At 44.9% G+C, this 21,596-nt stretch overlaps 1 protein-coding gene and 1 pseudogene across 2 annotated transcripts in view; one reads left to right on the forward strand and one right to left on the reverse strand.

Moving 5' to 3' along the window:
• Positions 1-924: 924 nt before the first annotated feature.
• The window catches only part of LOC110985452 (UDP-glucuronosyltransferase 2B10-like), a 36,189-nt gene continuing 15,517 nt past the window's right edge, over positions 925-21,596 (forward strand). The window contains exons 1-3 of the mRNA XM_022246486.2: positions 925-1,681; positions 19,221-19,545; positions 20,165-20,393. Coding sequence (XP_022102178.2) covers positions 1,086-1,681; positions 19,221-19,545; positions 20,165-20,393 — 1,150 coding nt within the window. The 5' untranslated portion in view covers positions 925-1,085. The remainder of the gene's footprint in view (positions 1,682-19,220; positions 19,546-20,164; positions 20,394-21,596) is intronic.
• On the reverse strand, positions 5,126-8,291 carry LOC147798265 (uncharacterized; annotated as a pseudogene). The gene is made up of 6 exons (XR_015426424.1): positions 8,087-8,291; positions 7,589-7,691; positions 6,950-7,143; positions 6,220-6,440; positions 5,737-5,896; positions 5,126-5,616 (listed from the first exon to the last, which is right to left on the reverse strand). The product of XR_015426424.1 is annotated as an uncharacterized LOC147798265 (transcript).

Here is a 21,596-nt window from a genome sequence, read left to right on the forward strand (position 1 = left end):
GAGTTTAAAACCAGTCTCGTTTCCAATCAAACGATTCTTTTAGTCCCGTCAGATGATCAAAATTGGTGGAATTTTTCCAAAAATTCTCAGAAAGTCAATGATTGTCATTATTACTGTGACGGCATGGAACCGATGTAATCACTGGCGCAGTTGCTTTGGTCACCAACAATAGGAGAGAGGGGGAGGGATTGAATTGGTGGCTTTTAAAATGGGGGGCGTGGCAAAACGTAATATTGGCTATGAAGGAAAATGACGAGAAGGGATCGAGATATATCATAATTAACGGGTTCAGTCCAAGAAGTTTTCACCGACACATTTTGCCAGTCAATCAGAGAAGACACTGCTAAAAAGGTTTTTTGTTCCGACCAAAAGTTTTCTTATTGAAAACATTAATTTCTGAGAGGTTTTCTCGTAGGCGTACCGCTGTGTACTCAAAAATGAATCATCGAAGAAACAAATCGTGGAAGAATAATTTTACAATCATTGGAACATGCAGGTTTTCTCCCAGGAAGACGTCGCAATTTTACTCATATAGACCTACATGGAAATTTGCATGAATATGAAACACCTAAATACCTTTTAAAGTAACAAAACAACAGTTGAAAATAAGGGTAATTGAAACACCAAGCTACTGAAATTGCATACGTTGCTTTGACCTTTTAAAGGTTGATAAACCATTCGTTTTTGACTTTAAGTTTACATCCCCTCTGGAATCTGAACAACTTAAAATGTTGGCATAGAATTGGCTGTCGATTCCAATTTGTTTTTTACAAATCTTCAATGAATTATCAAAGTTGGTAATTCGATGCTCTACCATCCGCAAGTTGGGGACGAGGCAACCAACGTTCCTGCGCAACGCGTGCATTTGAGTGAGTTGCGCTTGGAGGGCAGAACTAAACCCATTAACGACTGGGCACAAAGTCTACTCAGTGAAACACATTGAATACAGTAGAAAAGGCACGACGCCCTCACGAGAACTGCTGCAGAAGAATTAGGGTGTCTCATCATAGATCAGTATAAGGAAAACGAACTTGTTTGTACAGAACATTTTTCTTTTCTTGGGCTTCAGACAAAAATCGTTTACGATGTCGCTGTTATTTCTATTTCTTTCCCTCTTGTCGTCCTCGTTTGCTTCGCCGGATCCTAGCAGCCCCATGGGGAAAACGCCGGGCGCGGAAAAGTACAAATTCCTGTATTTCGCCTCTGTCGCCGGAGGAAGTCACTACATTAACCTATGCGAGTCAGCCCGAGCATTGGCCCGCCAAAGTCATCGCGTTGTCTCCCTTGTGAGCAGCTCCAATCCTACCAGCCTTTGGGAAAAGGATGATGACTTGTTGTCCGTGGTTGCCTTCAACTCGTCCTACACCAAACAGAACTGGTCTGCCGCGGATGACAATTTGTCTAAAGCAAGCCTGGCAGGGCAGTTGAATTTCTTTGGTTTTCAGTTCTTCCTTGAAAAAGATGTACGCAGCAAGTTGTCAAACACATTGGACATGTGGCTGCAAGAATGCGACTCTTTGTTCTCCGATTCAGCCACCATGAAACGTCTACAAGAGGAGAGATTTGACATGCTTGTTGGAGACGACTGCATACCTTGCGTCCCGATGTTGGCGCAGGCATTAGACATCCCGTTCATCTTGGAGTCCGTCTTCCCTTCGATTCCAACAAAGCATGGGCGATGGTACGTTTTTTCCAAAGCTTTTTCATTTCTATCAAACACCAACGTGCGTTTATCTTTTACCACCACTTCTGTTTAAGATGTCTTTTATGCTAATGCCGTGTGCGAGAATCAGAAATATACTCCACATGGTCCAAAATAACAACTTTCAAAATTTCTCCCGCAACGGGTGGATAAATTAAACGGGGAAAGTGTTAAAAGAATGCATCTTATAACTTGCTCAAAACAAAACAGACAGCCCACACACCCAAGAGAATAAAAATAGAACACCTCTCTGGTGGAAAGATCTCCAAAGTAAGAGTAGGGTGATAGAGGGGTCTATAGGTATCTACTTTTCCCCCAGCAGTTAGGGACTCACTGTGGCCACATGTGGATGACCTGAAAATGAAAATTCCAAGCACCTTTTTAAAATTAGCTTTTCCCAATCTCAATTGGGAACAGCTTTTGTAATCGTTGTATTTTTTAGCTGTTCCTAATCTCGATTAGGAACGGCTTTTGTAATCGTGAAAGTTTTTTTTCTTTTTTTTTCTTCATCCGCTTTTTTTTCTAAGGGGCACTTTGGCAATTGTTTTAATTCCGATCAATTTCAAACTTGGTATAGTAATTAACCATCATCAGAAGATGTGCCCCGAAACGAATCCTGACATCATCAGGGGTCACGTGACCGCAATTCAAATGTTCATTGTTTACAGTCTAATAACCAGTAAACTATTTGACCGATTTAACTCACATTTGGTATGCTCATAGTCAGACGTGTTATAGCTGAAAATTGATGTCTTGACATCATGTGACCTCTACTTCCGGTTTGACCAGATGTTGCATTTGAAAACAAAAATCCTCATATCTCATGAACTTTTAGTCCAATCAATTTCAAACTTAATATATATAGTAATTAACCAAAATAAGAAGATGTGCCCCGAAACTGTTTGTAATCGTGACATCATCAGGGGTCACGTGACCTCGATTCAAAATTTCTTTACAGTTTATTAACTAATAAAATATTGACTGAGTTAACTCAAATTTGGTATGCACATAGTCAGGGACGTGTTATAGATGAAAATTGATATCTTGACCTCGTGTGACCTCTACTTCCGGTTTGACCAGAACTTGTATTTTAACATAAATCGTCATATCTCATGCATTATACGTTCAATTGCAGTGATATTTGGTTTTTCGTTATTCATGCCACTTTGGCTATTATTGATAATCCAATTCATTATAAAGTTATGATACTCGTTGACAGTCATCAATAGACAATAAAAACATTTTGGGAATGTGTTTGTTCACAAACACAACCTTTGGTTTGATGTTTATTGTCAATACAGTGAAACGCCACTCTAACAAATACGGCTATGCTTAGACCTGGAGGAAAAAAATGGACTGTCAAATCCAGCGGGCGTACCGTGCATATTGCGCGCATATGCCAGTGTTCCGTCAGCCGGAAGCTCTGGAGTTCTCGGCTTAGGAAACTTGTGGTTGACCTTTGAAGCATTGTTCACGTGCAATAAACGATAGCGACCGGCGCTGCTCTCGTAATTTTGCCTCAGAACTTTTTCTTTTTCGTGAGAAAGATATCGCAAAATGAACGAGATAGACGGCATACAAGTTTGTTATGATGTTGTGATAATTATAAGTAAACTGACGTGAGAATTATTGACAATTAGTGAGCCTTTTAGACAGGGGAAGATGTTCAAGTATTCTTTTCTCATGCACCAATCCACAAACTAGCCCCACACGTAGTGCTGTGGTGCCCAGATAGCAAGCTTACGTTGGCCCAACGTAGGATTTAATCGTTGGCCCGACATCGGCGTGCCACATTGGCCCGATTTGGATTTGCTCATTGGCACACGGTTGGGCCAACATGTTGGGTTGACGTTGGGCCGATGACTTATACAGAATGACCGACCTTTGCCCATCGTTGGGCCAATGACAACATTTAATGGTTGGGCCAATGAGGAATCGAGGATTATTGGGTCGCAGTTGTGTCAACAGCAGACCGATCATTACTACCGACGGCCAACATCTAGCCAAGGTTGGGCCAATACTAAACATGCACGGTTGGGCCAATTGTGTTGAGCCGATTGTTTGGTCTCAGTTGGGCCAATCACAGGCCAACATATATAGCCATCATCGGTTGATGGATGGGCCTGGTAGGACGGTTAATTGTAGGGTTGTTCGGCGCGCGTCTTCTTGGAACCTGTCATTAAGATGATAATTACAAATGTTTTGATGGGGGGTATTACCTATAGTACGCTATAATAGAAATAAAAGATACTGCATTTACTTCTTTCTGAGATTTTTTTTACCATTACGGATTGATTGGTCCAATGATCAAAATAAGTTATAAATAAGTTTACTAAATGAGAGATTGTACATCTGCGTTTCTCATGGTTGTTATACAGATAGTAAAATCATCATAGTGTATAGACTTTAATCTAAATTATAATTCTGATTGCATTAAAATTTTTAACCAATCTGCTAACATTTTTCTTACAAAGTGATATTGCAGTCACAGAGTATTTGGAGGGCTGTCAAAAGTTAACTTTTGTATAGCAAAAACAGCAATGCAGTTTAAGTTATTCTATCTGCATTTGTTCTGAGATGGGTTTATAGAAACAATTACAAACAAAAACAATTACAAAGTTTTAACACAAGAATTGCCCCTGAGATTGTTCAAAGCTCAAAGCGTAACAGTTATATTTCTTAATAACAACTATTAAAAAAATTAACACTTTTAAACACCTTTAACAATAAACGGCAAGTGAACAGCAATATTGTCACTAATTTAATAAAACAAACTGTTGTCACCTCAACAACTGAAAATGAATCTGAGCAATCTCTCACTTTGCAGAATAAATCTTTGGAACTTTGCTGTAATCATTATTTGGGTAATATAAAAAGACGCTTCATGGTTTCGGCATTATAAAACCAGGTTTTGTAGTCAAACTAATTATTAACTTCTGTGGGCTGTGGTAGTTTTTAAAAGCATCAAGTGTAAATAATTAAACAATGATAGACAAGAAACTAATGAGTGTGTACGGCTATTGGAATACGACAGATATATTTTTCAAGTTTCCTCTATTAACATCTCAGCAAGGGATTTATCAAGCATTGCTTGCAGAAGAGGAGCTTGGATTTCTCTGAAAAAGTACTTAGTGTTGAAGATCAAACACTTATGTTTATAGTTTGTTTTGCATTACTAGTTGCTCCACTTATTAAATGGTGTCACAAAAAATTTTGTTTTCGAAAGTTTCCCACATCATGCAAAGTTTTACATTAAAATAACCTCCACAAGAATAAGTTCACAAAGGATGTTTTACAAATGGTAATTGTAGGCAACTTAGGTTGCAGCAGGCCTTAGTGTACTTGACTTTCACTCGGATTGGTAACTGGAAGTAAATCTCTCAGATGACACTTCAAGGTTTTAGATGTTCACTAAACACCAGTGTTTCAAATGCCAAATGAAAACTAAATCAAGCTTTATGCACCAACCCACACTGGTCATCACACAATCGCTAAGAAGCAAGACTTTTACAATTTTGGGGTTCATTGCAAAAGAATCACAATTTCAACATATGGAATCCACTGAAAAATAACACAGTAACACTTTTAAGATGTCATCTCAAAACACAACTATAATTTAAAAAAGGCTTTTGAATGGTACTATATAAACTGTTTAAATGAAGAATACATCTTTTATGAAACACCACTAAACAACACTCATTCCTTGTCACTGTTGCTGCTGTATTCCTCGGTGGATAGTTCATCAAGGTTGGAAGGGCTCTTGCTTGCTGCAGGTTCAGCTACAGCTGCAGCGGCTGCTCGTCTTGCTGCCCTGCCACCATCTCGGTCTTTTGAGTAGCGGAGCCACACTTTGATCACCTCGTCAATTTCGGCATTTGTGGCTGACTGCACAGATGGGTTTCTTCGAACAGCTCCTAGAAAACAATCCAAAAGATTTTTTTTTATCAATGTTAAGGTGAGCAAAGACACTAGAATGGCAGGATTTCAATAAGTTTGCCCCACATGGGATTAAAACATACAATTCAATTACTTACTGCGGATGACAGCAACAAGCCTCAGCTTGCAAAATGCTTCTTTTGTTCCTTTGCCGACCCAGTTATACTGTCGTGCTGGGTCCTTGCTGATGACGCATGTAAGGATACTTCGCACGATGCTCTTCAGACCGTCTCCCCCGATGTTGGCGAAGTATGCAACCTGAGCAGACAAATAAAACGACTCTTTTGCATGGTCTACAAGATTGTAACTTGAACAATAAAGCTGACTATGCTTTTGATTGTACAGTCAAACACAGACAAGAACACTGTATACAACGTTATGAGTATAACAAGGGCATTTTTTGATCCCAGGTCTTTGTTCTTTTCTATCACCGATAAAAGAAGGTAACTGCTATAACAAGGTAATTTGTGAAGTCCCAAGGACCTTGTTATAACAGTGTTCACTGTAGTTGTTTTCAGTCCTTTAATAAAGAAAAAAAGGTTAATCCCTAAATAGCCATAAAAATGGAAGAGGTGGCCCACCAATTGTTTCTCCTTCTCAAAGTTGCTCAGGGTAGTTTCAAGGTCTCGCATGTCCTTCACCAACTTCAAAGGAAGTACCACATCCTTGGGAAGACCACTGGTTGAAGCTGTACCCTGCAGATAGTTGTCAAGCTTTCTACAGATGTTTATTAGCATTGCCCTGTTCTCCGCTTGAAACATCTTGACCTCTTCAAACACAGTCAATACTTTCCTTTCTGTTGCTATGTGCATGGAAGTGACAAATGTAACACATAGACATATAAATACAATCTGGAAAATTAAGTACTGCTAAGAAATGATCTCCTATGTTAAGCTGAGAAGCCATGTGTTCGACATTACTGAACGAGGGTAAATAAAATCTCCTTGGATACATACAACCCATTTATAAATGGTCAAACAAAATAATGCAATTTCGGCCTGTAACTACTATACATTACATACGGTTTGACACTGTTTACAAAGCAAATTAAGATCTGGAAGGGTTCACAATCAGTTAACCAATTTATGAACACGTATAGATTGAACCAATTTTGAAGGATCAGGATATGAAGTAAGCCTAAGTTGTTACTGAGATGGGCATGTCCCAAATTGTTTCATGTTGTGAGCAAATCAATTTTGTGGCAACAACGAAAAACCCACCTGCCCTGGCCTACTCCCCCAATCTCCCCACCTAAAAAAGTAGACCAAAAATACTATTGTTTCCACTTGATAGGATGATTATAAAAAATACCTGTACAAACTGGAGCTGGCCACCGATTGATCAAGGATGAGGGTGGAGAAGGCAGGGCTTGAGCAGGCGTCTTTGGTGCAGAAGTTGCAGATAGATGTTGGTGCTTTTGCTGATTGCCTCTCTGAACGTTGCGTGGTGAGCCTGAGCAGTCCTCGTCAGAAGAGGAATCGCTATCCTGGTAACGTGGGTTTGGCCTAGAAGATTTGGTCAACAAAAGTGAAACAGTCCATTTCGTCACATACTATCTCAACAATGCAGCTCCAATTCAAAATAACTGACTCTTGGATGGAATTGATATTACTGTTCGATCATTAGGAAACCAAAAAGCAACTCGTGTCCGGCCAGTGATGGTACTCTCAGATGTCCCAGTCCAGCAAACAGGACCTGGCTTGCGCTTTCCAAGCCAATGTCAACCTGAGTACACAATTGTACAAATTCATACAGCAGTATAATGAACCATGAAAATGTTAAGTACCATCTGAAAATATTCATTTTCATTCTCAAGACTGTAAAGCAATAGAGCAATTTTACTTGCACCATAGGTCATAATTTATATTCAGTAATCGATTTGACTGAGACAACTCAAATTTAGTTTTCTCTAGCTTTCATAACCGATCTAAACACTGTTGGAATCATTACCTTGACTGCCTCTTTGCAGGGATACCAGCACATTCAGCATCTGTGGCCAAATCTGAAACGTCCTCTGCCTTCCTCACTTTTGCCAAACCTTTTTCATAAAAACCTTCAAAAACAAAACAGGAAATATGCCAGCATCAATAGTTTGCCTATAAATACTTTGTAAAAGTTGCCTGGCAAACAAACTTCCTGATCCTGAATTATCAGTTTTTTAAATTAGGCTTAGATTCTCACCCCCACAATGGTACACCATTTTCAAAACCATTTGCAATTTCATTCAACCTACCATCTTTCTCTAGATCAAGAGATAACAAACATGCATTTGTGATCAATTAAACATGTAAATGATTTTGAATGATGAAACGGGGGGGGGACTACACAATATTTGTAAAAGGATTTTTAAAAGAGAAATGTGCAAATATATAGATCTACATTTTGAATGTGGGGGTTACACATGTGGAGCATGCATGATGATTTGTATCTACCCTATTTGAAACTTACTGGTTTTGTACAAAACACGGCATGGAAACTTCTGATATCCATCTGTTGGTGGTTCAAGCTTCTGCACTGCTTTGTCTACCCTTGTCTGTGACTTATAAGGCGGCTACATTACAGATGTCTCATTGTCCACCAACCAGCTATCTGCTGCTAATGCAACCGACTGCTCTTCAACAAACTCAATCTCTGCATAGATACTGAGTGACATAATATCATCTTCAATCAGGTTAAGGAAATTTACATATTTGCTTCTTCGGATCATTTCAAAGTATTGATATCTAAAAGCCATGCTTTTGGAGATGGGGATAAAAAGTGCAAGTTTCAAGGAAAAGCTTCTTAAAACTGGCAGAAAAGAAAAATCTCATTTAAAAATAACTATGGTCAAAAAGTACTTTTGATGCATCTATTTACTGATTCAAAAGACCTGGTGATTTAAGGCTACAACTAAGTGGGCCTTTCTGCAAGGGAATATTGCACACTTGCATCTAATATCTACCATGGAGCATGAATGCAGTACACCATCTAGTCCGTTTACCTTGTGTATGTCAAGACACCCCGATGGCAACGGGGTCGTGAAGTAATTATCTACCACTTTGAAAAGTTCATAGATGACAATTATCTGGTCACCTAACAAAATGTTGCGTACGATCCCAACACCATCACCAACTTTAATGCAACTGTCTTTCCAAGTCAGTGTGATGATACATGAGCTTAAGTGAAGCTCTTTGTACTGCTTAGGCTGGATAAAATGAGGTAAAGGACCATTCGAGTGCTCTCTTTTCACACAAGGCTGTTTGTTTTTATCACATGAATGGGCCAGTCTGTCTTCCGAAAGCCGACGCACAGCCTGCACAAGAGGATATGATGGTTTCTTTATCAGTTTCTTTAGTTTCTGGAGAAAGTTTTCGAATGGAAAACTTGAAATATTATCCAGAGTTCCAAACTGCTTAGCATCACTTGCTAAGTGAATGAGTCCATGAACGTTGTAAACAAACTGACTCCTACCATAAATGCAACCCATCTCTTCCACAAACAATACAAGTAATTTGTGTGCATAGTCATTGTACAGTTGACAGAATTCTGGGTTCAGGAGGATATGCATTGAAACAGAAAGGAGCAGGAAGTGATCATAAACCTCCTTTGAAACCCTTCTTTTCAAAACTAATTTCCCAGTGTACAATAGAATCTATCGGAATTCAGTCGCTTTCCACATATCAATGTTCTTCAAGGACCGTGGGCGTCTTGCAAATTCTCGTGGAACGCTGTTTCTGAGATTCACAAGGTCATCAGATATCTCCTTTCTTCTAATCCCGCCTAATCGGCAATGCAGAGGGCCTTTAATCAGGAGAAATAACAATCGGCGAGTAACACCCAAACACACCATATGCATATAATCAACTGGGAATGCAGAAACTAGGCCTATACCCATGTTATTCAATGGGCATGTTTCTATGTGATGATTCTCATCTGCCATTTTGAGAAATTCATCATCAGTTCTCAGTTTTGCATCAACTTGTGGAAATAACATTTTATTTTCCCACTTTCCTTCCACCCAACATTTATCACAAGCATGATAACCACTGTGTGACTTTACTCTCTTGATGTATGCTCGGGCAGGTGTGTCACATACGACTGATGAAACTTGAAGAGTGAAATGTTTTTCATCCATGTCAAATCCTTCACTTTTTAGTCTGACAGCTTCTTCAATAAAGTCATGCAAGTACTCTGAAACACTGGTTGGTTTGGTTTCTCCAACGAACAAAGCAATGATGAATGGCTGTTGGCAACCCATCAAACGACCTAAAACAGGCCAAAATTGTGTGCTAGAGCTTCTAAATAGAGGCAATCCATCAATGTTCACTTGCAGATCTAGACATGACTCATTATGCAGCTCAACATGTGACTGAAGAATGTTTTTGATGTTATCTACGATTCCAAAATAATGATACTGGCCTCCAGCAATATCTTTTACAGAAAGAGATGTTTTTGTATTCAACAAAGTTCGTGGATCCTTTGGCATGGAAGGAAAATAAGGTTTCAGTATTTGCTGTAGTGAACCAAGAGCTGACAAAGGAATATTTGTTTTTATTGCGCAATTTTTGATATCAGCTATCAACTTTGCCTCCGATCTCTCTGTCACACATTCGGCAAACTCGCAGTCACTTCCAGTACTACTAGAATACTCATGGTTGTTCTCATGGAAATGGTACATTTGCATATCTTCAGGAAGCAACATAAGGTGATCAAATGATTGGTTACAGTCTGTGCTGCAAGCAGAACCAAAGAAGTCATCTGTGGCACTTGCAGGCTCATCAATCATGTCAACATTCTTTAAGTTTGAATGCTCTTCATCAGATAAACTTGCAGTCAGTGCTCTCACTGACTCATCGGGAACTAACGGTGAAACAGAGAGGCCTTGTTCCCCATTGTTCGGAAGTAGGCCTAGGCCCAAATGATCCTGACAATTTGGCCTAGGCCGCTTAGGAGTACTTTCAAAGATGTCATCTATGTGTTCTGAAACTCTATCTTTTAATTTCCTCCTCCTTGTCCAATAAGACAATGACTTGTACATTTTATCCCCAAACTTTAGGCCTACTTTCTGACCACCGTTAAATACACGGTCAAAATTATTAGCTGAGTACTCAGTGTTACAGCCACAAGTCCAGCAAGATGAACCTCACGGAACTTGCACAATGTGCATGTACTACATATATCAATAATGTACATGTAGGGCCAACGAAGGCTCAGGCCTATATCATTTTTACTCGTCGTGATGAGGCTGAAAAAAAAACTGGGAAAACGTCTATATACAAACCTCATCTCAACAAACTGGCATGTACTTCAGCAGTATCGTGGTCTTTGCAGTTGCACTGGACGGCCGGCAGATAGAGAGATACTAGGACGTGTGCTGCATGTACTGTTTGTATGCATGTACTGTATACACAGGCTAAACACGTGTACAACGTGCGAACGATGCGCGCTACATTACATTGTGTACTACTACGTATACGACGAGTGTGTGCGTATAGGAGTTATTTGGCCACTTGCCAGTTAACTGATGCGGACGCGCGAAATTTTGTGGTACATGCATTTTTATTTCATCATTTTAAAGCACGGACAATATTATAAAATGTTTCTAAATTTATTGTTTAAGTTTTTCATTCATAAATATTTTAAAGAGGTAATTATTTTAATACAACCAAAGAAGCCATTTAATTATCTTTTTTTTTAAGTTTGACATTCATACAATTTTATTGTGTGATATGCGTCGTTGTTTTAGTACGATGCGAAGTGGAGTTGGGCCAACGTCGTGCCGATATGTGAATTGCCGTCAATTTCAGCAACATTGGGCCAACAACGGGCCAACAGTAAACTTTTTTTGCGAAGGTTAGGAAAACCTTCTGTTATTGGACCAACAATGGGCCAACATCTCTCAGCCAACACCGATATTTGGCCAATGAATCAACCATGAACCAATGTTGGCCCAACGTAAGCTTGCCATATGGGTGGCTCTCTTTAACAACCTGTCTCTGATCTGTCGCCATCACAGCCCTACTTAAAGACATGTATCTTAGTGCCTGAAATACAAACTGCAGAATTGTCACTAACTTTGAATCCTAGTGTAGCGTAGACCTGGGTGCTATTGTCCCTCAAAACCCGGTAACGCAAAAGAGGGGGACAGATACAGGACTTTCAAAAAAGAATTTAGTTGTTTTATTCACCATACTCGGTGCATGACCTTCCGCACGCGTCGTCAGAACAACAACTACTGCCTACGTGACACTAGAGCTCTACAAGACACAGCATGTATCACAATGTATAACATAGCATAGCAATTGTATAACAATTTCTAAGGCCGTCCGGGCACTTTTCCAATTTCCCTCCCGCGCCCGCCAAACCACAACACCCCAAAATAGAAACCAATTTCCGGTGCGCACACAGCACAAGAGAAACAGGTCAGGGCACTCCACCGGTGGACTTCAGCGCCGCCGGCGGCGTACGAAAGATTAACATGGCTATAAAACATGAAAAAGGCTATACAAATGTCCGTTACACTAATGTCTTCCAAAATGAAAATGACTCGACAATTTTACTTACACCGGCGTATTCCTCAGAGTTTGGACTTTTATACGAGCACTCTAGAGCTTCTGCAAACTGCATTTTTTTCGACGTATGGCGCCTTGAAAACCAGGCCTGTAACATTTCTATGCTGACCATGGGCGGCACCCACATACGTCACCCAGGATCCTGGAGGCAGACTCCGGCGGCCCCCGCTCCACACCGGGGCTGGGGGTTCTTCCTCAGTCTGCGTCCCCGTCTCCACTGAGCAGCGCAGGGGGGCGGTCCCGGCCGCAGCGGCAGCCGCGGGGGCCCGAGGGCCGGGGGCCGCACTGGAAGGCGAGTCCGACTGATCTCGTCGTTCTGGCCGGCCCCGCGACCCTCGCCTTCGGCGCCGAGAGGGCACTGGCGGCGAGGGCTCACCTGCCACAACCCGCTCTCCGTGCTCCCCCTCCTGGGAGAGAACGGCCCCGATCGTGCAGTTGCTGGCATCGGTATCCAAGATGTAGCGCCTCCCTGGGTCCGGATACCGCAACACCGGCGCCGTTGCAAGGGCATCCTGCAGGTGTTCAAACGCCGTCTGGCAGGCATGGGTTCAGACGAACTCCCTCTGGCTCTTGTTGGTCAAAGCATGGAGGGGGCGGGCGATCTCGCTGAAGCGGGCAATAAACCGCTGATAATATGACGCCAGGCCCAGGAAGCATCGGACCTGCGTCACGTTCGTCGGCCTTGGCCAACTACACAGCACAAGAGAAACAGGTCAGGGCACTCCACCGGTGGACTTCAGCGCCGCCGGCGGCGTACGAAAGATTAACATGGCTATAAAACATGAAAAAGGCTATACAAATGTCCGTTACACTAATGTCTTCCAAAATGAAAATGACTCGACAATTTTACTTACACCGGCGTATTCCTCAGAGTTTGGACTTTTATACGAGCACTCTAGAGCTTCTGCAAACTGCATTTTTTTCGACGTATGGCGCCTTGAAAACCAGGCCTGTAACATTTCTATGCTGACCATGGGCGGCACCCACATACGTCACCCAGGATCCTGGAGGCAGACTCCGGCGGCCCCCGCTCCACACCGGGGCTGGGGGTTCTTCCTCAGTCTGCGTCCCCGTCTCCACTGAGCAGCGCAGGGGGGCGGTCCCGGCCGCAGCGGCAGCCGCGGGGGCCCGAGGGCCGGGGGCCGCACTGGAAGGCGAGTCCGACTGATCTCGTCGTTCTGGCCGGCCCCGCGACCCTCGCCTTCGGCGCCAAGAGGGCACTGGCGGCGAGGGCTCACCTGCACCAGCTGACCGGGGGCGTGCCGGGCGGCTCCCTCCGGAGGACCGACAGGGGGGAGTGACTGCTCCATGGGGAACTCGTCACCCCCCAACTCCCCGCCACTGGCGAAGACCTCCGGGACGTCAGGATCCTCCGCCCGAATCTGGCCAACGAGGACGTGGTCGCAGTGTCGGTGGTGCCGATCCCGCATGTCCGAGCGGTAGAAGCAGCGGCCACAGCCCCGCTCACAGGTATAGGGCCGGGTGGCGAACAGCTCTGGACACGCCGACCTCAGGTGTCACTGCAAGTTGGTCCGCTGGCAGAATTCTCGCTGACAGTGGGGGCAGGCCAACCGGTCCATCCCGGGGAGAGAAATAGAGGGAGATTCAGGAGTCAGCGTGGAGCAGAATCGCGCCGGGCGCCGAACCCGCCGCCCTTTGCGAGTCACGTGCGCTCCCCCCGCCTCCGGCTCGCACGGCGATGGTTCCACCGGCGCGCTGTCTCCCTGGCTGCTTGGGTCAGAATTCTCCCCGCTCGACACGCCACCGCTCCGGCCCGGGTGTCCCGACTTCGCCCCATCAATCGGTTCCAGTGCGGTCCCTTCGTCAATGGGGGGAGACGGCCCCCGCAGGCAGGACTGAGGGCCGGATCCGCTGGCTCCTTGCCCCCCTGCCCGCGCTAGCGCCTCCTCGGCCAAGGCTCTGCGGGCTGCGCGCTCCCACCATCCAAGCTGCACGTCGCCCAGGTAGCACTTGAGCCGACTGCGATGCACGATCTGAGCCTTCGCTCGGGCGCTACGCTGCACTTTGTAGGTCACGTCGTTGAGGCGTTGTAGCACCGCGAAGGGTCCGTCCCACCACCGTTGCAGCTTGGGGGAGCGGCCGACCTTCTTTTTTGGGGTGAATAGCCAAACAGCCTGGCCGGGCTCGAACCCCCACTCCTGGGCGTGACGGTCGTACTGCTGCTTCTGGTAGGGAAGATGTTCGTCCCAGTAGGCCGTTATTCTCATCCACAAACATGCTCAGCATGGTCTTCACGGTACGATTGAACCGTTCGACCATACCTTCGGACTGGGGGTGGAACGGAGTCGTCCTAGTCTTGTGGATGCCCAACAGCTGGCAGACCCCACGGAACAGGCCCGCCTCGAACTCCCGCCCTTGATCCGTGTGGGTCTCGAGGGGTGTCCCGAAGCGCGTGATCACCTGCTCCACGAGGGTCCTGGCCACAGTCTCGGCCGTCTGATCCGGAAGGGGAAACGCCTCCACCCACTTCGTGAAATAGTCCGCCACTACCATTATGCTGGTGTTTCCGGCCTTGGTTCGGGGCAGGCGTCCGGTAAGGTCAATGGCAATCCGCTCCATGAGGGCCCCCACCAGGTATTGTCGAAGCGGAGCTCTCCTGGGACGCGGCGGGGACTTCTTAGAACCGCAGAGATGACACTTCTGGCACCACTCCTCAGCCTGCCGTCTCATCTCCCTCCAATACACAGGAGCCTGCCTGAGTCGGGCCACTGTTCGAGCGACCCCGGGGTGTCCAGCAGTACGGTGGTTGTGGGCAAGAAGTAGAACCTCTGGCACCCTGGCCTGCGGGACGGCGATCTTCCAGGTGGGGGCCCCCCGTCGGCCCTTGCCCACTTCACCTGTAAGACCCCGCGGAATAGGCGCAGTGTGTCCCATCTGGACCACCAGCTTTTGACCCCGGCACCAAGGTTGGAGATGTCCTCCCATTCAGGCCGGTCGCTCCCCGCCACCAGCCACTGGCGGACCGGTCCCAGCTCCGGGTCGTCTTGCTGCTCCTGAGCTAGCTTGCTCAGGTCCCAGACCTCGGGAACCCCGTCCAAAATAGAGTCATCCTCCTCTCCGTCCATGTCGGCTGTCGCAACTAGGGACTCGTCCTCTGCCTCCGGAGGGCAGCTCCGAGGGGGGTCCGAATCCGCCGGAGGGGCCGGCCCCGTGTAACATTCTTGGTCAACCTCCAGGGAACGCCCGCACTGGCCGCAGGGTATCCGAGAGACGGCCTCAGCGTTGGTGTGTTTCCGCCCCGCTAGGTGTTCTATGTCAAACTCGTAGCACCCCAGCCTCTGCAGCCATCTGGCTGTCTGCCCCTCTGGCTCTTTGAAGTTAAAGAGCCAGCGCAGCGAGCCGTGGCCTGTCCTCAACAAGAAGCGTTTCCCCAACAGGTAGTGCTTAAAATAGTGCACGAAGTGCACGACCGCCAGGAGCTCCTTCCGGGTCGTGCAATAGTTACTCTCCGCCTTGGTCAGGACCCGACTCCCATAGGCCACAACCCGCTCTCCGTGCTCCCCCTCCTGGGAGAGAACGGCCCCGATCGTGCAGTTGCTGGCATCGGTATCCAAGATGTAGCGCCTCCCTGGGTCCGGATACCGCAACACCGGCGCCGTTGCAAGGGCATCCTGCAGGTGTTCAAACGCCGTCTGGCAGGCATGGGTTCAGACGAACTCCCTCTGGCTCTTGTTGGTCAAAGCATGGAGGGGGCGGGCGATCTCGCTGAAGCGGGCAATAAACCGCTGATAATATGACGCCAGGCCCAGGAAGCATCGGACCTGCGTCACGTTCGTCGGCCTTGGCCAACTACGGATCGCTGCGACCTTAGCGGGGTCCGTCCGCACCCCTCCGCCGACACCAAGTGGCCCAGGAAGGACACCTCCGTCTTGAAAAGGTCACATTTCTTCGGTTTCAGTTTGAGTCCGGGGGTCCGGAACCGCCCCAGTACCGTGGCCAGCCTAAGGTAGTGCTCCTCAAAGGTCCGCCCCCAAACTATCACGTCATCCAGGTAGACGACGGCCACTTGCCACTGGAGACCCCGCAGGACGCGCTCCATCAGACGCTCGAAGGTGGCCGGAGCGTTACAGAGCCCGAAGGGCATCACGGTAAACTGGTAGAGGCCGCTTTATGTCCCAAAAGCCGTCTTCTCCTTGTCATCTTCCGCCATGCGGACCTGCCAGTACCCGCTGGCCAAGTCCAGGGTGCTGAACCACCTGGCTTCCTCGAGTGCGTCTAAGTTATCCTCTATCTGAGGGATGGGGTAGGCATCCTTCGGGGTGGCTGCACTGACCCGTCGGTAGTCAACGCAGAAGCGGACAGACCTGTCCTTCTTCCGCACCAGGACCACCAGCGACGACCACGGGCTGTGCGACGGTTCGATTACCCCATCCGCCGGCATCTGGTCAACCTGACTCTGGGCCTCCAACCGTTTGTGGATCGGAAGCCGCCGGGGAGCTTGCCAGATGGGTGGCGTCGTCCCTGTGTTGATTGGGTGGTGGACCCAGTCGGTTTGGCTGAGCCTGCCGTCCGGCCCGGTGAAGGCACCCTGGAACTCTACCAGCAGGCTCGCCAGCCGTTCATGTTCCTTGCCGTCCAGATGGGCCGCTTCCCGGTCCGGAAGGTCCTGCAGGTGGGCGGGCACACTATTGCCTGAGCTCCGAGAAGAGCCTCCCTGGCAACCGTGGCCCGCTGGACCGCCCAGTAGCTATTGTGTCCTCAACATTGTGAGCCACCGATTTAAGGGATGGTGCAAGTGATGCTGACACAACGTAAAGGAGTGAAACAACAAAGTATGAGTGAAGAAAAGCTCGCTTGAATGGGGTTCAAACCCCAGTTTCTTTTTTCATATACAAAAATTTATACCCAAGTTTCTTTTTTTCATATACAAGAAATTATTACACTTGCATTGTTTTATCAGTTCAAATGCCAATTTAAGGTGTGGCAACATTCTGAACTGTTACAATCAAAGGGTCACCAAGAGACCATATTCCAGTTATAAGGGTGACGGAACTTACATAATTAAGGTAATTCAAAAGATGTTAACATTGTAACGTTTTATTCATAATTTACAGAAAAATATTAAGCTTTTCAAAAAAGTTATTTAACTACCCTAAAAAATTAAAAAAAATAAAAGGGGTTCAGATCTGCTTGGTTGGATTGGCCCAATTTGATGACAAGAAGCTAAGATACGGCATCTGGCCAAGAATTACTTTTGAACAAGAGTTAAAATCTTACTTTATTGCTTTTGAAAAGTTATGGAGTGCATAAAAATCTGGTTACTACTCAAGAAAGGTTTACAGAGGGGTTAACATGAGGGGTTTACATGTGAACATCAAGAGAAAAGCATGTATTGCAGTGCAATATGGATTAAACATCCATACATCGAGCCAGACACAAGTAAATGCTTTAAAATGAGAACAGAGTAAAAATTAAAATTGTTAAAATTGCAACTTAAGAAATCAAATTTAAAATATTTAACACAGGAAAACTCAAGTCAACAATCAACTCAACCAACCATCTCAATGCACTTACCAGGACCATGATTAGTAATTCATGATGTGGGCAGAAATATAAGGAGACTGACAATGAAGTGAAAAAGAATACTGCACCAGACCACAAGCAAACCAAGTCATTTTTTTACATTTTTTGTAGTTTTTATTTAACCTGTTAATGTTATCACCACAAACTTTAGCACAAAAATGACTTCTACATGATAAGCTGACAATGTTTCAACTAAGCTGAATAAGAAATAAGACTTTGGTCTTGAATCTCTAATATACTGATATTAAAATGTATGAACTCACCTTTTATAAAACAACGCTATCTTGACGATTTCTAACTAGGGGCCTACATGTATTATGTTGCCTCCATTTTTGTCGTTCGCGTTCTGTCCCGCGTCATCTTTTCGCAATTTTGGGGGCTGGATCTGGCCTCTTCGGTATCGGTATACCGTAGAAATTCAACCCCCATTTGCGTTTTTTAGGCACTGCTTCCAACAACTGCCCAATTATTACCTTGAAATTTATGCAATTTTGAGTGGGAAAGATCAACACCTTATGCACGTTGCACACGGACGACAGCAAAACGGAAGTTGTCTGTGCCTGTAATTTCAGCGCTTCGGGTTGACGCAAGATCGATATGCGCCCGCTTGAGTTGGCAGTCCATTGTTTTTTCTCCTCCAATTTTATGATGAAATTAATCGGGAAAATTTTATGCCAGCCCGTTGGATGAGTACCCGACAAACATGACTTACCCGACCACGCCTTAACCCAGACTTGCTGGATTGGTAGATGTTACGTCCCAACTTTGTTCACTGCCCTCAAATTTGGTCAGTGCCAACTGTGTCGACTGAGTTGGAGGAAGGGAACAGGAGCAAGCAATGAAGGGCGGAGGGTAAAATGGCGGCGGTATTGGGAACGAAACAACTGTATTCTGCTGTGTAATTGCCATCAAAATATAAATGTCCATTTTTCTGATTTATTCATGAAGATATTTCGGTCACTGTGTCGAACCAAAGGCCCTGCAAATTGTCTCACCGACTGAACTCTTCATCGTGTTGTGGAACCTAAGATTTCAACACGTGGTGCATGTATTGCATCCTCAGCTGCAAAAATTAAAAAAAAAATTGAATCAAGCGGACATTCTTTCCATGAATATTTCAATAAGAAGAAAGCTTAAACTATTCCACTCTGTACATTAAAAAAGCTGTGAGCAAACTTTTCGACTTTTTGTGTGAGGGCAACAAGGTGATTTTCCCAAGTGGGGCTATAGACGAAGTTGGGAGTAACATTGACAACAGTGTGGGTCTTGTCGCTGCAGCACATTAACTTTTAAGTGGAGAAGGCAGTGGAGTGGCGTTTTCCGAATTGAAAGGGGTATTACTGAGCAGTTCGAAAAATGTGATGCCCATGGCGTTTCAGATTGAGTTAGATCATCTCACTTCGGGATTGGAATAATGTACCGTTCTGTAATTTTACAACAACGATTACAGTACTTTTTCGCGGTCCAATGATTCTATTTGCATCCAGGACTGGATTGCCAATGGATCCGTCTTACATACCAGAGCGTTTTATGGGACTTACCGACAGAATGACATTTCTTCAGCGACTCAAGAACGTCCTAGGTTACTATTATCACACCTTCGTGCATTTTCATATGGGCTTTGGTAACTTCGTTGCTTACGATAAGTTGAAAGCCAAGTATAACATCAAGCCGGAGATCAGCACACTAGAGTCACACAAGCAAGCTTTGCTGTACTTTATGCACGGGAGCTTCGGACTGGAATTTCCTGGACCTTTTCAGCCTAATATAAAGTATGTGCTTTATCATGCTGGATCGAGCCCCAATCAAACGGTAGGTGATCTTAAACAACTTTCTTTGCACCTCTTGGAACAATCGTGGAGCCTTGAATTGGCTAACTTACAGTAATATACTCTACATGGAATAAATTTACTAAAATGGCCAGGTTTGCTAGAGCCCTCGCAGGGTTGGTGATTCTGCCCCAAGATTTCGGGTTTTCCTTGCTTGGCACAAGTATAAAACATTTGTCAATAGTTTTCTCAGTTCTGTCTGACAAAGGGTTTGTATTATAAGCTGTGTAGTATTCATCACATGTTGTTAACTGAGGCGCTCCAGATGTCTACCATGGGGGAGAATAAAGGCCAAATGCCATTTCTATGTAGAAGTCACGACTGTCAGAAAATAGTATATGCCATACTCTAGTTGATCCTGAGGTTTTTGCCCTTGGATTGTGTCAGAAGCATGTAGGCCTAATTTGTTCAGAGGAATCAAAACGCGAGACTTTGTAATTGGTGTCAATTTGGTTAGCCAAATTGTACTCCGTTCAAATGTCACCTCAATTACCAAGTTAATAGTTGAACTGAGTAAGTTTCGACCTTAGCAGTAAAACTTTGGGTTATCATGATTCGATGCATGCGAAGTCATTATGATCAGGAACTACAAAACTTCACAGATCGACAAGGAAGTTGCTAAGTTCCTGGATACTGCGCCAGATGGGGTGATGCTGTTCTCCCTCGGTTCTTTTGTGAGGACGTTAGGGCAGGAACAAGGCCAACTCTTCGCAGACGCCTTCGCTTCTCTCCCGCATCGTGTGCTGTGGCAGTCAACTACAAATTTAACGGGACTCCAGCTAGGAAACAACACAATGGTTGCCAGATGGTTGCCGATGGTGAAAGTCATGGGTAATACTTATGCTAATAGTGATTCTTATGTGTTGTTCTATATCAGTCATTTCTTCAAAGAAAAACCGGCGAATCCTAAATGGACCCTGACTCTAGGTCTTATAATGCTACTCTTTTTTCTTTAATAATTATGGATTGATTCACTGGCGTATCCAGGTTTTGAGTCGGGGGTACAGGGGATTAAACCTATTTTTTAATGAAACATTATCCTGGAAATAATCCGACCTCCCTCCCAGAAAGATGTTGGCGCAATCACTTCCTTTTTAAATGCAACGTGTCTTCCCCTGCGCCCCTGCCCTCGTAGGTAAGTAGTGAAAATTTCAATCGGGGAGCGTTTCCTGTCCCCCGAGTGAACGACAATGGCGCCAAGTACACAAAAATATTTCGAAATCAACATTTCGAGGGAATGAAATGCTTTTGAGGGAACGAAATAATTCTTCGAGGAAAAGAAATAATATTTCGAGCGAGCGAATTAAAAAAAAATTCTCATTTTGTCTGTTCCCTAACGGCCTCCGTGTACAACTGCATGCATCCAAAAACTTTTTGGCTTGTTTTAATTCATACGACTGCCAAAATTCAAATGCCTTGAACTGTTGCGAGGACTGTTACGAGTGCGGCAATTGTATCGAATGTTTTGGTTGTACATATTGCACCTGATGCGTAAATTGTGTCGAGTTGGAAGGAATGGATCACATGGTGCTCGTAGATAGTAAGCATAAAAAGCCGAGGCACGCGCGAGAAAACGAGCCACTGCCCGATTTAGCGACTAAACTCGACACAGATTTATACAAAATTGGATTAATTATTGAATACGACGTTGACGTCGAACATTTAATTAAAGTAGAAATCCCACCTGAGTTATAACTGAGGTTGATTTTTTGGACGATTAATAAAAAATGACAGACTCAGAACTTTGTCACTTGCTCAACCTCAAAGAAGTACATATAGAAGGTAGCAAACCCAGACCCCCGCTAGCCAGCCCTACAATACGCGAAAACACGTGTGAGCACCAAATATTTGAAATGGACGAAAGATACGTGTGTAAGCATTGTGGTCTAATTTTTGGGTGGGTTTCCTCATACACCTCTATAGACATGGGGGATAGATATTACAAGCATCACGTTTGGATAAAACCGCCACCACCAAAATCGAGAAAAACTTTAAAAGAGTTTGACGTTCAATTGGAGAATGGTGAAGCAGGCG

Source organism: Acanthaster planci, linkage group LG09 (assembly GCF_054643075.1).
Source record: "Acanthaster planci isolate LZ-2023a linkage group LG09, COTS_SCS, whole genome shotgun sequence".
In the NCBI taxonomy this organism is placed as follows: Eukaryota; Metazoa; Echinodermata; class Asteroidea; order Valvatida; family Acanthasteridae; genus Acanthaster; species Acanthaster planci.